This window comes from Lytechinus variegatus, chromosome 3 (genome assembly GCF_018143015.1).
Source record: "Lytechinus variegatus isolate NC3 chromosome 3, Lvar_3.0, whole genome shotgun sequence".
NCBI lineage: Eukaryota > Metazoa > Echinodermata > Echinoidea > Temnopleuroida > Toxopneustidae > Lytechinus > Lytechinus variegatus.
Window position 1 is genome coordinate 12,982,895 of NC_054742.1, and position 16,954 is coordinate 12,999,848.

Genomic DNA, 16,954 nt, shown 5'->3' on the forward strand with positions numbered 1-16,954 from the left:
TTACAGGAATCACCTGAGATTTTTAAATAAATACTCAATTGCTGTGATGATGACTACAGTTACAAGTGTATATGGACCTTAGTCAACACTGTAGGCTAAGGAGAGAAAAATAATGATTCTTTATTTCATTATTGCTAAGCATGTAATGATGCTTATAAATTATAATTTTCAGACTTTTCTCTTGAAATGTTATTGTATGCACTGACAGCATGTAAAGCCCACAGATCAGATTTTTGAATATCTCTTCAAAGTTACCCAATCTCTTTAATGATGTGTATGACCAGTGACCACTGGAAATTCAAACTGGTAGTATAGATTTCAACAAATCACATTGTTTCAAAGAAAAGTAAAAAGGAAATTGCAATCATAAGGGTAGAAATTAGAAACACCATTAAATCACCTTACTTCCTCAAAACATCCTCACCAGGACATGATGTAATTGATAAAATAAAATATTTCTTCTTTAAAAGATTATTTTATAAGCTTAAGGAAATAAAACCTTTTTGCTACAAATTGATATTATTCTTTCTCTTATCCACTTATGATTCACATGAGGAAACATATCCATAACACCTTAAATGAATATGAACACTGATGAAAATCAGCGTTCATGATTTCTTTTAATGTCTAGAAAGATTCTAATTAACTAATCTTGAGCTGTATATTTCCATCTTCTTCTGTATTTCACTTCAACGATATGTTCGAATTGGCAATGAACCAGATCAATTTATCACCAAAAATTAATTTAAATTAATTATATCTTTAAGACGCTGCCAATAGAGTTTAATATCTATATGAATGTTTCACCTCTCTGCTGGGACAACTGTTACAAGTTATTAGGAAAACATAATTGCAATTAACAAGCGAATTATGACACAGAATTAGGCTTTCCTGAAGGAAAAGAAGAAATCAGATTAGAGTTGATGGTTATCTTTAATCTTGATTCTGAAAGGAAGGTAAAAATGTCATGGAAGTAAATTGAGCATAAAAAGAACAAACTGGAGCCTTCCTCTTGCTGGTAAGGTCTGTCCTTGAATGCTTTCCTGATTACGAGACTATAAAGTGATCAGAGAGACAAAGTGGGACTAACAGTCTCCATCATACTTCCTTTCAAAAGACACTGTTCGTAGAGACAAACCATGTTAATATCCTATCAAATAAAATATACTATGCTTTCTTCTTGAAATAGTCTTGTTATATTATGGGATGTTCTTAAATTCTCAAATATTTCATGAACAGTATCATTAACCAGCTACAACAATGTCCCCCCCCCCCAAAAAAAAAAAAGAAAAGGAATACCCTAAAAGACATATGAAATGGGACGGGGAGATAATGCAATTAAACTGTCAAAATTATAATCTTTTTACAGTTAAAACTGGAGTGGAGTTGTTGGGATGTAATTAAATTACAAGTGGAACTTACAAGTGGAACGCCTCTGGCAGTCTCTCCCGCATTATGCAATTCGATATAGCAGCAGTACTCCCTTTGAAAAGAGCTAATGAATAATTATTCACAGAAGAAAACACTAATATGATAATAAAATATCATGTCAATTGACCATGATAATGTGACCTAAGACATACACAAAACAATCATTCATACTTGATTACCCTAATGTTGGTATTTCATGAGCCAGTTCCATAAACTTTCTAAGTTATGATGCCAATTCAACACAAATTCCCAACACAGCCAGAGTTCACTGACCTTTAAATGACCTTTGATCTTGGCTGCTTTTATGTCCAAGTATCATGAACTAGATCCATAAACTTTAAAAGTTATGACAGTTCTACAAATACCCCCAACACTGCCAAAGTTTGTTGGCCCTAAATGACTTTTGACCCAAAATGACCTTTGACCCAGGTCATGTTACCTGAAGCTTATAAAGAGAAATTCCAGTAGTTGCAGTTAACACTGATTTCATGAGAAAGTCTGTGAAACAAGGCTTAATTGCCAGTATATCATCGAGGATCTAGATCTGGTACAGTTACATTAACTGGACTTTGTGAAATCTTGAAATCTACACTGAAAAATGTTCACACCGAAAATCCCCAACACAGATAAGCGCACGTGGGACAATGTATAATTATTGCTTAGGGCGTCGGGCCCGACGCCCTACCCGAATCCCGTGCTTATTTGCTGATTTCTCAGCAATTACACAATTTCTTCCAGAATCCTTTGGCACATGCATTTTATTTATACAAACAGACACTTTAGTGGTCATTTCATTGGATTCTGTACGAACTCATTTTGATATCGTTACCAAAACTAGCATTTACCTTTATAAAGAGAAATTGCTCTTATGTGCAAGTTTCATGAACTCGATCCATACAATTTCAAAGCTATGATGATAATTCCTTAAATAACCCAAACATGACCGAAGTTCATTGACCGTAAGTGACATTTGACCTTGATCATGTGACCCTAAACCTCGCAGATGATATTTTGGGATACAAGGCTGCTCTTATGTCCAAGTTTCATGAACTAGATCCATAAACTTTTAAAGTTATGATGAAAATTCCTCAAATAACCCCCAACATGGCCAAAGATTGTTGACCGTAAGTGAACTCTGACCTTATTCATGTGACCTGAAACTCAGGCAGGATCTTCAGTGATACACTATTACTCTACTTCTTAAGTTTTATGAACTAGGTCCATATACTTTCAAAGTTATGACAACATTTCAAAAACTTAACCTTAGTTAAGCTTTCGCTATAGATTCCCCCAACATGGTTGGTTCAAGTTCACTGACCCTAAATGACCTTTGACCTTGGTCAAGTGACATGAAACTCAGGAAATATGTTCAGTAATACTTGATTACCCTTATGTCCAAGTTTCATGAGCCAGGTCCATATACTTTTAAAGTTATGACATTTCAAAAACTTAACCTTGGTTAAGATTTCAATGCTGACGACGCCGCCATTGCCGTCGGAAAAGCGGCGCCTTCAGTCTTGTTCTGCGATGCAGGCGAGGCAAAAATGCATCTTGATCTTCAGCTTTCTCTTTATGAATGGTAGGCCTATTCCTTGATTAATTCAAGAACCATAACAAGTGCTTGCATAGGATGAATCATTTAGTAAGTCTACAAACCATATGAATCCCAAATGAAGGGAATCTCCTGTTGGAATGCCATGGTTTACCAGCATTCTGTCAAATTCTTGGCTGCTACTTATCAGTCACTGGATTGTCAGCTGACAAGGCCTGACGCCTTGACATTTCACAGCCATTTCACAGCCACGACAAACCAATATACATGGGACTACACAGTCTATACATTTTAAAGGGACATATCATGATTTGTTCTAGACTCTCAGTCTACTAACTCTATCTTAAAGCTGCACACCACAACTTAACAACTGAATAGTATCTTCCAATGAAGCAACAATACCATATGATATAGTACATTAAACCTAACCTTTGGTCCAATATAACTTTTGTTGAAAAGAAGAAATGGAAAATGCCAACATTGGGATATCCTTAATATCCTTTCCTAATATTTTACACAGTATAAATCTGAGAGATCATTACATCAAATGTGTTATGTATATCTCTGAAGATAAAAGTAAAACGCTTAAGAAAAGAATCATTCAGTTGGTTACAAGAATGTTTTCATTTTATAATTTTTATCACTTAAATCAGAGAATTTCATTATTTAAGTATGAATTACATCTTAAGTTCTAAACACTATACTTAAGTCCTATCATAGCCATGATTCACACAGAACATAAAATATGTAGGGCCTCCTGCCAATACAAAATATACTCCCTTGCATGCATGATTTTTGCACCCCCATGGTGGTAATGGAAGATTCCAATTAAAGTGTCCCATATTCCTATTACATTATAACCAGGGAGTAAGATGTTAATGACCAAATAAAAAAAAGTAGAAGGAAAGAGAGGATAACGATGGGAGGGGGGAAAAGGCCCGACTATAATAACTTCTCCACATGTTGCTGTTTTCGAATGAATGAAGAGCAAGTACAAAGTAGTCTTTAAAATCAGATCTTTCTGATTTTGGTAAAAGAAGAATTAATAATATTTATGGATATTTATTCGAGATGTATGTATTTCAATTATTACAGGTGTATTGAGACATATCTTCTAAATTTGCATAATTCATTTACTGTCATGACTTGAGTTTGTGCACCAGATTGTAATCATATTCTTTCTACACAACAAAACCAGTATGACATGATAGACAAATATGTATGGGAGTAATATGAGAAAAGTACACATCACATCCTCTAAGGGATTTCAGAATTATTACCATGTTTATTCTGGTGGCGCTACCGCTCATAAATCAGTAAATTGCCGGGCTGATGGAACTTCAGTTTCTGAATATTTTTCTCAATTAGCCAATCTAGCAACTTATTATTTCTTGATGATCATGTTTTTACCCTTACTGGTTATTGATGAGATATTGTGATATGACAAATATAGGACAATGCTAATACCAGGGATTTCTTGTTTCAGCAATGGTATCTACTTAGTCAAAACCCCACGGGGAAGCCAATTATATACTCAGGTAAATTTCACATTTTATGGTATTCAATTGAAGTAATCATCATACCAGGCTACTGTCATGATGACCTGTGATTCAATCGCAAATATGAGATATTTTCCTCCCATATTCTTAGTGCAAACTACAATAATAATTTCTTAACTCTATCATAGATTATACATACACTGCCCTCATCACACCAACAATTTTTTATTGAGTGTGGTAGGCCTATGTTAAAACATAAAACAGAAGTTACGCTAGTTTGTTCTTTCATGGTGCAAGCTTTGAATTCAATAAGCATAAAAGTGAATCAGCAATAAGAGTACACTTGTGGAGACTAAACTCTTAAAAACAGTCTACAATAAAGTTTTAAAAAAATGAAAATGGGCAAAAATTGTTAAGTTCTTCCCTAACCAATTAAATTTGTACCCCATCTCCCATTAGCCTGGATCCCTCTAGCCCCAAAAGAGTACTCCCAAACTTTACCAAGACACCCTGACGATCATCATAGTCCCAGAGGGAGTATGAGTTGTTGAAAATGATGAGCTCAGAGCAAGAACTTGGCGGACAAAGGGGATGGTAATCCCATTAGATTTTATAGGTTACCTTTCACACTTTGTACATGATCTAATCTTTTCAAAAGTATATGAATAAAATGTAACATTAACTGAGCTGCCAGAGTTTTCACTATACAACTTATGGGAAGATCTGTGACAGTGAGGGAGAAAAGGGAAAACAAGACAGACATGGAAATATGGTGTGAAAACAAAGAGGTGAGGAAAATTGGAAGGCTAAGGAAAGAATGGTATATAGGCCTCTCTGTACAAGATTCTAATACCTTTCTTATGCATCAGTGTTGATATAACCTTCCAAAGCTAACATACATTCCTCTGTATGATTATATCCCACCATCCAAACTAGTTCAACAAAATAAATATCATCCATAATAGAGTGCATGCATTGAGCTTCACTAACCTCTTTCTTCCACCTCAAATAGGATTGATTTGGCCACTAGTTGGCAGCAGACAGATTTTACCTACGGTCAACATCCAGTGTCTCTTACACAGAGAATTCAAGCTTTTAGGGTCAAGAGCAAGATGGTGTGAATGGCTTCAACGGTTTAAATAGTGTGCCTTCACTGCTTGTGCATGCACTAGCCTAATAGGAAGGTCAAAGGGATTGTTCTACCTCCCTGGGCTGATGAGATTTATGTTTATCTCTCAAACAGATGAGTGAGCTAGATAAAACTATTTCTATCAAAAAAAAATCTGGACATGAGCGGAGGTAATGGCATCATATCAGCATATGTGCACTATGATAATTGACATTGATCAAGCATTCAGAACATGGCATCTATGTAAACATCATATAATGTTGCTGTTAATAGATGACTTGCCTGTCTGTCAAAAAATACTTAATCTTAAAGCCCCCCCCCCCCCTTAATACTGTTAGTGTGTAGTTTTCACTGCTAATAAAAAAAATAAATAAATAAAACCTCAAAATACAATAAGCCATTTCACAGTTAGCTCATCAACTTTTCCTCTCATTAAAATGAGCAATAACACTTTTAAGATTAGGACGTTGCCCAAGCTTTCCAAAGCATCCTGTGGTATTAAAAATTCTATGAAAGAAAGATCAGGGCCCTATTGCATAAAAGTTACTCTTATGGTAACTTTGCCATCCAATGGTAACTTGCATCCACTCTGATTGGCTGTTGATCATCGTTACCATGGAAGTTACCAATGGATGGCAAAGATACCGTGATATTAACTTTTATGGGCTTAGGTGACTAAAAAGTATGTCAGTGATCAAGTTTGGTATTTATTTATGGTATTATCTGCATTCAGAACATTGAATATTATTTGGGCCACTATCAAATACTAGTGAATATGAACACTTTCTTGCTCTTCAGTGGATGTGATAAAAAGAATCCTATAAAGGAATGTATAAATAATCATCAAATCATGAATATGAATAGTACCTTGATGGTTTATCTTAAATGACATTTTACTGCTTATTTGCAGGGTCTGTGAAAAGGTTTATTATGACTCCTTAAAACTTTATCCTACTCCTTTTCTTCCTCACAACGACCATTATTCTCATCCTTCAACATGCTTCCAAGAAATGAAGCCAATCTTTTACTTACAGATGCTAGAGCTTTTCCAAGTGCAGCTCCTGTATGTGAGCTGGAACCTGATGAGTTATTTGTGCCATTCCCTCTACTACTTGCTGTCAAATCAAAGATAAATAATAAAAAAATTGTGTTAATTAAGACCCTCTAATCAATATAGGTTACTGCAATAAGGACATGAAAGAATTTTTATCATAAATGTAGTAAATCATTATTTTACTTGCAAATGCTAATATGGATACATATTCTTTAAACATTTTACAATCACTGGCAAAGGATAATATTACCCAAAATAACATGTAGCCTATAACTAAATTTGAACAAAGTTATCCATCATTTTGTTGGTGGTTAGTTTCTACGTGATATGAAAGTATGAATACTTGTTCATGAGCAGAGGACCAACAACTAAAGAATCTCTCTGAAGGACAAAAGTTATATAAAATTCCCCTTTTGGGGAGGAGGTGCTATAATCTTCAAACTGTTATTTGTTTGCGGTTAATTTAGTGTTTCTTGTACATTAGGGTAGAGTTTCATGCTCTGATATGTTTTGAAATTCAACAATTTTTATAAAATATATGTCCTATTTTGGATAACATAAGGTTTATAACTCAAAGGAGGAAAAACTCTGAAATGATCCTCTACAAATAGATTGAAAGCACATATATGTTCTCCAAGAGGAATGAAAGGCTGATTGTGTTACTTACACATGACTGTTTCTGTGCCATTAATTGGCGGTGATGAGGTGTATGGGGCAGTGTTTGTGGTACCTGGTCTAAACGTTGTCATTGGAGGAAGACTAAGAGGGTCATGACCTGATGACATACCGCTGTTACTACTCTGATACTGAAAAAGAAATCACGTAAAGCATGAATATTCATTTCAATCTATTACAAAAAACATTTCTGTAATTCAGTTCTATTCATATTATACGCTGGGGGTTGGTATAGGCTTGTACTTTTAGCTCATAAGGTCTTTAGAATTTTGGGAATGTTTGCGATTTTGCACAGACAGAGAATACAAGTCAAGAGAATGTGAAGAGAAGTCTAGATAGTTGTTTGAGGAAAGGAGGGAGAGAGAAAAACAAAGCCAGAGAGAAGGAGAGATGGAGTGTTTACAACACAAGTTACCACTATAATACTTGTAATTTACATGTATTTATATACTCTTCATAGCCATTTCCATACTCCAACAAAGTACAGACTTTAAAGACCCTGACTGAACTCAAAAGTGAAATGACAAAGTAAATACCAATCAAAAGCTTTTAAACTACAAAACAAAGCAATGAATGGTTTAAGCATTTTCACCACTTGTAAGCAGATTTTGCTTGAGAATAGCTCAAATTATCACGCTACAGCCTGGATAAAGGCTTCAATATGCTGTTCACCAGCCTAACTCTATGACATCATTCAGTTTAAGAAGCAGTGTGATTTCATAGGTTTGTACACAGAAAAAACATTTTTTTTGTTTTGTTTTTTGCTTACAGATTACGCATTTGATTTTCATTACTTCTATCACCAAGAAATATCATAAATAGCTTTTCCTACATGGTTAAATTGATGAAATCTACAGGGTCTGGCTACATTTTGTTGGTGACAAGTGAAGTAAACTCAAATCAAGGTAGCAGCTATTTAGCTTATCTTATTGATGGGACATGCATATAAATGAATTTTCATCCCCGTTTTAGTTATTCTCCTCCTATGTCATACCTGGGGGTTGGAAAGTGGAAACTTTCCAGCCCTCTGTCAAGAGTTTGAAAATGATTACGTTTGATAATTGATTTAGAATGTAAAGCATTGGCACTAACTCTATTTGAATGGTAACACTGATGGAATAACTACTAATAATTGGTAGCCTGGTGGTCTGCCAATAGGACCTTCCTTCTCTTGTTGATTATGTAAATTTCACTCTTCCTCCCAGCATGTCTGACCAGTGTTAACCTGCCAAAAACACTGCTTTTCAACCACTGATTCATTCTCATAAGTTGGATCTTTTTTGTTTCTCTTTCAGCACTGGTCACTTTTATTAGTTTTATTTCAATTCCAGTCAATCTTGATTATTGCAGTTAAAATTTCCCGTTTTGCCACACTTTTTAGGTGGTGTTTCCCCTTAAGGAATAATATCAACTTGTATCATTCTAATTCTAAACGCCCCCACACACCTTCTGACTGGTCCACGATCTGATTTTGGAACAAATTGCATTTTCTGAAAATCCAAATGAAAAGAAATTTTCATTTGAGGTTCAACTTAATTGTAAGAATACTAATGTAACAATTTTGGATGACTGCAAGACTATATTTTAGAGTAAAGTCCAAATTAGTTTCAAATCATAACCAATCTTACGACTGCTATGTCATTATGACTAGAAATTGAATTTGCTTTTATTCTAATAAGGGTATAGCAGTCACAGATTTGAACATAGCTATTCATATGATTTAGAACATTACACAGACACATATTAAATGTCTCATCATTAGCATCAAATTCTACTACATTTTATTCCAAAATCAGGTCATAGACTAATCAGGTGTGTGATGGTCTTTCAATGTAGAGACCCTCACACACTTTCAAACATTTCTTTAACAAGAGGCAACAGTCCCTCCCAACAAACTCTAAGTTTTTAAGTACTTCTTGTAAATAGATTGAATTTTATCCCAAAACCTCAAAAGTTAAGATTTTGAGTGAAAACTAGGCTACTAGTACTAAAATTTCTTTTTAAAATCATAAAATTCTCAATATATGAAAAGAGTTGAAACTTGTATATTGTTCTAAAAAGTAGTGATGTAGTAGTACTGATATATATACACATATACACACCATCAAATCATCCTTATCTCAAAAAGCTAGAAGGAAACAATTCTTGTGGCTGAAATAAGGTTCAAGTTGATGCTGTAAAACTTTGTAGCTACAGTTTCTCTTCCTAAGAGCTAACACTTATAATTTCATAGTTTGGCAATTCCCTCATGGCCAATGGTAATTTATTTACCATCCCTTGTGGAAAAGCTGAGAGGCCCAAAAAGAGAGAAAGAGATGAAAAAGAGGAAGAGATAGAAAGAAACAATAAAGAGAATTGGAAAGAGTTAGAGAAAAGGAAGAGGAGTATCAGAAATAGCAAGAAGAGAGAAAGAGAGGGAGAGAGAGAGAGAGAGAGAGAGAGAAGATGGAAGGAGAGAGAGGGGGAGGGAGGAAGCTTTGACCTCACGGAGGTCAAAGAGGTTATGATTTGCACAAACAGGAATTTAGTCTGCAGTCCCAGTCCCCCCAAAAAAATTCATAAATATTTCAAAATGTATATTCATACATTTCATAACATCAAAGAGTTTATGATTGGAAATTAATCAGTATTGTCATCACTGATGTTGAAAAAGCAATGAACAATGTCACATTTATTTACTATTAGGCCTACTTCTTGGAATGGTGTTAAGTCCACCACTATACAGTAGGCCTATATATTTAACCTACCAAAGTCTCATCAAAGTACAGGCGAATCTGCCCAATTCAAATCTCTTTGGAAACCAGTATTCTGTTTTACTTAGGCAACATTTTATTTAAGCAGAATAACAAGTGAATACCACATGCATTAATACTGCATTACTTTGTCTGAAAAACATGCTTAGACATCAAAAAGTACACCAATTTCTAGGGTAGCGATTCAGATTTTGTCCAATGAGAGATATAATCAAATCAATCTTATTGAGAATACTTTTGGAATGGGATAGGAAGATACATTTTCCAGGATCCTGATGCATTTAGGTAGATAGGCAAACCTGCTAAATGGTCATCTATTGTTTACTATGTTGTCAATTTTTTGCTGGAGCACAAAAGGTCTGGGGTTAGAGACTGGAAGTTCAGTGCAAAGCCAAGTATGAGGTGCTTGGTGTGAATATTGTGGGAACACTTAGAGAGAAGACAAGGCTGGGGTAGGTTAGACTGTCTGTCTGTCTGTCTGAGGGCAGGATGTGGGAGCAATGAGAAGTTAATGAGAGCTGAAAGGAGTCACTGTATCAATGGGGGTTATAATAACTCTATAAAAGACAAAACATGAAATGCTCAGGACTGCTATGGGCATTGTAACCTCATCTAATACCTGTATAAGGGTGTGTTCAATGTCCATTTTCATATTTAAACAATTATGAATCATGATTAAAAAAATTAAAGAACTCAGATATAATGAGAAAGTTCTATGTACCCCATTCTTGGTTATGAAAGTAAACATCTATGAGATCTTGATTCGAAGGAAAATTTAACCGCTGAAAAGGTATGTTTTGAAACTCAATCAACTTAGATTTTACAACCTTAAGCATGGCGAATGTAACAAAATGAGATACTGAACATAATTGAGTAGTTTAATGTGATCTTGCAGTGGAAGCTGCAATGGCGTTAGTTTTTTTGGAGAGAGGAATTTACAAACAATCATTGTATAATCAATTTCATATTTTCAACCATGAACAGTGCACGCTGATTGTGTTCTGGGTTTTGTAATTACAATTTTGATTTATGATTCATGTTATTCAAATTTGGAAAATCTTCATTGAACATACCCAAAAGCATTCAAATTGCGAATAGAAAAGAAGGATATCCCATTTTTTAAAAATTCATTCTTTACATTATTAAATCATGCTATTGTAACAATCATGATTTGATGAAAAGTTTCCTTACTGCTAAATCTGCCGCCAAACTTGAAATAATCTATATTTCAAAGAATATAATATAAAAGAAATAGTAAGTGAGCAACATTTTCACCTCTCTAATTTGCATAAACCTGTGTTGTGCAATATAACTTTGTATATAAACCCCTCAAAAAATTTCTGCAACTCAAGTTTGAGTGCTAATAAATTTTTCTTAGTGTGCCATCATGTGTAAAAGTGATATCTTTAGAAAGCATGATTATTCTTATTTACAATCATGTGTCATTTGTAATGCTAGTGTTATCATGAAATACAGACATGATAAATGTGCAGCAATGTAAAAAATGAAATGTTGCAAAATTCGTTGCCATGTCATGTTTGAGTTCTGCAACTCAAACTGCAAGTTTGAGTACTAAAAAATTTCTTAATGTGCCATCATCATGTGTAAAAGTGATATCTTTAGAAAGCATGATTATTCTTATTTACAATCATGTGTCATTTGTAATGCTAGTATTATCATGAAATACACAGACATGATAATACGCAGCAATGTTAGAAATTAAATGCGTCGTTTCCAATAGCGAATTTCCAATTGTTTCGAGGATGGACCGAATGCATTCACTGTCACCTGCATGGTGGAAATTCTATAGAAATGGAGACTCTTGTTAGAAATCAATGCAATTTGCAACATTTCACTTCTGACTTCTCTCAATGTTCAGGGTGATTGCATATTCCATGATTACATAATCACAGCAAAGGGCATGTCATTGTAAAGAGGAATAATTCAGCTTTCCAATGATACCAGTTTCATCTTACATACTTCATTAACCAAAAAGATATCATCCCCAAAACTGAGTTGCAAAACTTTTTTTGAGGGGTTTATATATGTCAAAACTTTTTTTTAATTTAAAACCTTGATTTTTTTTTAAATTATGTCATGCTTGTTAGATTATTCTCTTTTAATTCAAATCAACTTTTTGTTGGGTTGGACTTCCCCTTTGAGGATACACTCCTTCAAATTTGGGGTTATGTAATGTCACTTACCATAGGTTCATGTGTAGGGTATTCCCCTGCCTGAGAATAAGAACTGGAGTTATGTAAGGAATGGAAGCTATTGGACGTTGGCGCCATGCCATTGCTGCTCCATGGATTTGTACTACTGTGAGAGTGGCCCTGGGAGTGTGAACCTTCTAGGACAAAAAAAGAGAGAAAAAGACAGGGGCATTTAAAAATAACTAAAGGTTGCCAAGGATATTGCATAGATATCACAAGCAAAAAAAACCCTCTTCAAAAGTATAGAGAAAAATAGCAAATACATGTACTAAGCATATAATCTTAAAACAATTAACTGCTCTCCAGGACCCAAATTTTGATATATCCTCTCTACACTTCAAATCAGAATGTGTTGAAATCTGTAAAATTCATTACAAAAGTATTCCATAATTTCTGAAAATCTCTGCATGTCACTTGAGAGAAGAATGGAAATATGGATGTACTTTCCAGACAATAAAGCCTTGTTTTGGTGTTCCTAAGGACTATTTCCCATTCCCCTCAACCCTGAATTTGTTACTTTCAAAGGGCAGTGCAGCAGCAGTATCTCATACCAGGCAAGTAACTTACCATCTGTCAACTATACATAACCATGGAAACAAAATCTATTTACCAGATACTTGCATCTATCAACAAATGTAAAGGTCCACTGACTAAGGCTGCTGGTTGAAAAACGCTTTTGACAATATTCTGCTTTTACCTAGGTCACTTCTGTAATACCCTCTCTATTCAATTATAATTCACCATCAAACAAGAAAGGAATATATTGTTGGAAAAAAGATGTCTTAAATCATCTATCCTAGACGATTTTACTTTCAAATTTATATTATCACTTTCCAGATTGAAAAAAGGGACCTTGAAAAGAAAGAAAAAATCCCTGAGATATGATACGTCAATAATACTTCATGCCTAACAGCATTGTCAATCAAAATATTACTCAGAATTTCCCGCAAACCAATAAAAATCCACTCCACATCCGTTTAAACATCTTCATCCCTCTTCATCCCCTACCCTAGTTCCTTCTCTGCATGAAAATTGGTTGAAATCAAGAACCGAATTCCATCGATTGGAAACTTCATCCCATGGCGAGCACTCCAGCAACAAGTAGTCATTTTCGTGCTCGTTCTCCAGTCTGAATAAATTGTCCCGCGGGGCGATTTCTTCCAAACACCTGCCTCGTTTGATCCTCGACTCTGTCCCGGGAGCTGGTTTTTGTTTCGGCTCCGTCACATAGGAGCAGATCACTTTCATGCCGTTAGTGCATCTCTTTCTTTATCATTATCACATGTATTTTGATGAGCTGGTTTGTTATCTTCATGGCGTGTGTTCTTCCTCTCTTTAACAAGTATGTCAGGATTTTATAGTAGGGTGCTCTTCCATTTTACAAAACAGTTTGCTTTGATTGGCATCTTCTTGGAAGGAAAGTCAGAGAAAACTTTACTCCCAAACTTCTCTTCTCATATTCAATGTGCAATTTAAGATAACTCCTCATTAAAATGAATTAACAAAAAAGATAAGAGAGCACCACATTGTAAAACACTGAGGCACTACATCATTACAAAATTGATGTTTATTTCAAATAAAATTGAATGTAAATGAAATCGTTAATAATATTCAAGGTTAAAGGTACTCACCCATGAAATATTCTGGATACATGCCAGGGGGTTTAGGCGATGAATAATTAGGGTCTGAATGATAGTCTTCTGCACCTGGAGAATACACCTGCTTGGAAAGGAAGAGAGAGAGAAGGGGGGGGGGGGGAAAAGAGAAAGAGAGTTTTAAAATGTAATCTGAAATCAGCAGAAGTATGATTGAATATAGTAATGGGGCTTTTTACATAATCTATTTTTGTCATTATCATGCTTAGTAATTTTGTTTCCACTTAGGCAATATAAAGAGTGCAGAAAATATAAAATTAGACAAATTAAGTATAAAGAGGTAAAATTCAATGGGAGAACATTTCATTCTCTTTAAATTTGAATATGTAGGATAGTATGTTCATATTTTGGATACGTAAATTTATAGAAATCATTTGATATTGTGTTCCAAAACCTGAATGACACTCTCCAATTATTTTTTTTAAAGAAGATTGCAAAAAAAAGGAATTGATTAATTTCTCCTTTAAGATAATATAGAGATAAATATAAAAAATAATGGCTATTTCTAGTTCACCGTTCACTTCATTTGTTTTCTTTTTAACTTATATTCTGACATCTGCACTTACAGCTAAACCTTTCACTATTTAAAACTTTGTACATGTTTATAACATTTGAGAAATGCAGCGGATATACTGTGTGCTAGCATAGTAAAGTGAGAATTGTACAAAAAATGAAATGAAAAAGACTTGTAGTTTAGAAAACTGACTATTGGTGCACTTTCATAGGTTGAGTAGTGCCGTGAATACAAACAGCTACATCAGTCTCTCTCATATCGCTTCAAACGTGCAGCATCTTCCACTAATCAAATAAACTGATTGATTACTGTATTGCAGAAATTAGAACAAATCTGAGCACAGGGAGCGTGTGCCATCGACCCCAAATGACTGCATAAGAATTCTAAAAATCTGAGCCTGTAACCTACAACCATTCCCTGTTACATGTTGGCCAATAAGATGACTCCTTTTCATTTGATTTTACAGAAAGAAGTTAAGAGAGAGAGAGAGAGAAATGAAGGACAGAACGATGGAAAATGGAGATCGAAAAAAGAGCAGGAACGTGCTTCTTCTCATAAAAATAAAATTCTCTTTTTTATTGCATTTGGGCCCCAGGCTCTTACAAACCTATGGATTGGGTACTAGTTAAATTAATTCAAAATTTGATATAAGGGTGTTCCATTCTTATACCTGCATTTCGTCTCTATCTTATGAAACATACTTCTTAAATCATCAGTTTTACTACAATCTTTATACTGAAAGCAGTTTTCTGAAATTAAGTTCATCATGTATGAATTCTTTCAGGGAACAAAAAAGGAAATAAATCTATCTATCCATTTGACTGTCCATCTATCTATCAACCCATCCATCCATCTATTTGACCATTTGTCTCTATATATTTATATTTTCACTAAGCAACATTCACATAGATAACTGCCAGAGTCTTCCTCTACTGTAATTATGCATTTTCTTTCTGCTTTATGAAAGTACTCTCTAATACCCTTTTTAGACAGGCTAAAATTTCCTTAACCCCGTACTATTGGTGGGGCTAAATGGCAATTTAGCCCCACCTATAGTACGGGGTTAAGCTTAGCCCACTTTCGTTTTACACAGCGTTTTTGCAAAGTGGGCTAACCCCACCTATAGTACGGGATTATTTGGCCCTGCAAAAAAGCAGGGTTATCCAACCAATTGCGGTGCTAAGAGCAATAGTACGGGGTTAAGATCGCATGTGTAAAACGAAAGTGGGCTAAGCTTAACCCCGTACTATAGGTGGGGCTAAATGGCAATTTGGCCCCACCTATAGTACGGGGTTAAGGAAATTGTAGCGTGTGTAAAAAGTGTACGAGTGAAGTACTACGAATGATCGATAAAAACCACTAGTCCGGGGTTAGCGAGTTTCGTGTGTAAAAAGCAAGCATTCCTTATCCGGGGTTAGCAATAACAATTTGGCATGTGTGAAAAGGAAAAAAAATAGTACGGGGTTAAGGATAGTACGGGGTTAGCGATAGTCCGGGGTTAAGAAAATCCTGTGTAAAAAGGGCATATGCCTACGCAAAACTCAATATTATGACAACTTAATACTACATTTGTATTTTATATTTGTCAAACATTCCTTTCCCATTTTTCTGTCTGTAATCTTTTCATGATCTTCTGATGGTTTTCAATGGGGTGAACTATTTACAATTTCTGCTACTGTCATCTACTTTTCTTCTGAGTACAAAGTGGGCTCAGCTGTTTTATAAAAACTAATGAAACACACTAATTAACTCATTATTTTACCCCAAATTACAACTCTTTGTTTTACCATAAATTATAATGTTAATTGACTTTCTTTTACAGTAATAAAGAGCATTGATTCATCATCTCACCATAGATGAATAAAAATATGGTAGTAAATGCTGAATTTAACTACCTGGCATAAATGGCATTTATATTTTGCTCATGAATGAACTTCAGCTTAGTACTAATAAAAACCTTTTAAACATTAAACTTATAAATTCATTATGATTTCATTATGATTTTACAAACCATATTTTGTGTCACGAGGCTGGAAATTATCAATCAACCTTATAAGGGTATATAAGATCTAATAATACCCCTCTCATAATGCGCTTTTCCCCGGTGAACTTCGCCAGCGGAGAGGAAAGTGTCCAGTATGAAAGGTAAACAGGAGAACTTCACTGGCGAAGTTCTCCACCTTGAGAGGTAGAGAACTTCCCCAGTGAAACTGTTTCCCGGCGAAGTTCGCCAGTGACTTCGCCAGTGAAACGGCCAGTATAAAAGCTAACGGGAGAACTTCTCCTCATTAATGATGTGCAGTTTTTTTTCTCCCAAAAATCAGCTTAAATGAGATTCTGCTAGTAGCTAACTATTATTTCCATGGCTAAATGTGGAAGGCCATGCTTTATGAGCGATTCAATCATTACATAGGGTGCGTTTATTCGACACTTTTTTACCCTAGAATCATGATTAGAATCATGATTCAAATCACGATTC

The 16,954-nt window shown here is 34.9% G+C and overlaps 1 protein-coding gene across 11 annotated transcripts in view; it reads right to left on the reverse strand.

The window, feature by feature from the left end:
- LOC121410251 (transcription factor 12-like) overlaps nucleotides 1-16,954 on the reverse strand; it is a 125,430-nt gene that overhangs the window by 61,545 nt on the left and 46,931 nt on the right. For 8 of the 11 annotated variants that reach the window (XM_041602206.1, XM_041602207.1, XM_041602209.1 and 5 more), the window contains 4 exons: nucleotides 13,938-14,028; nucleotides 12,298-12,443; nucleotides 7,333-7,471; nucleotides 6,644-6,726 (listed from right to left, as the gene is read on the reverse strand). In XM_041602206.1, the coding sequence (XP_041458140.1) occupies nucleotides 6,644-6,726; nucleotides 7,333-7,471; nucleotides 12,298-12,443; nucleotides 13,938-14,028 (459 nt within the window). The remainder of the gene's footprint in view (nucleotides 1-6,643; nucleotides 6,727-7,332; nucleotides 7,472-12,297; nucleotides 12,444-13,937; nucleotides 14,029-16,954) is intronic. The other 3 variants (XM_041602203.1, XM_041602213.1, XM_041602205.1) reach the window with 2 other exon arrangements.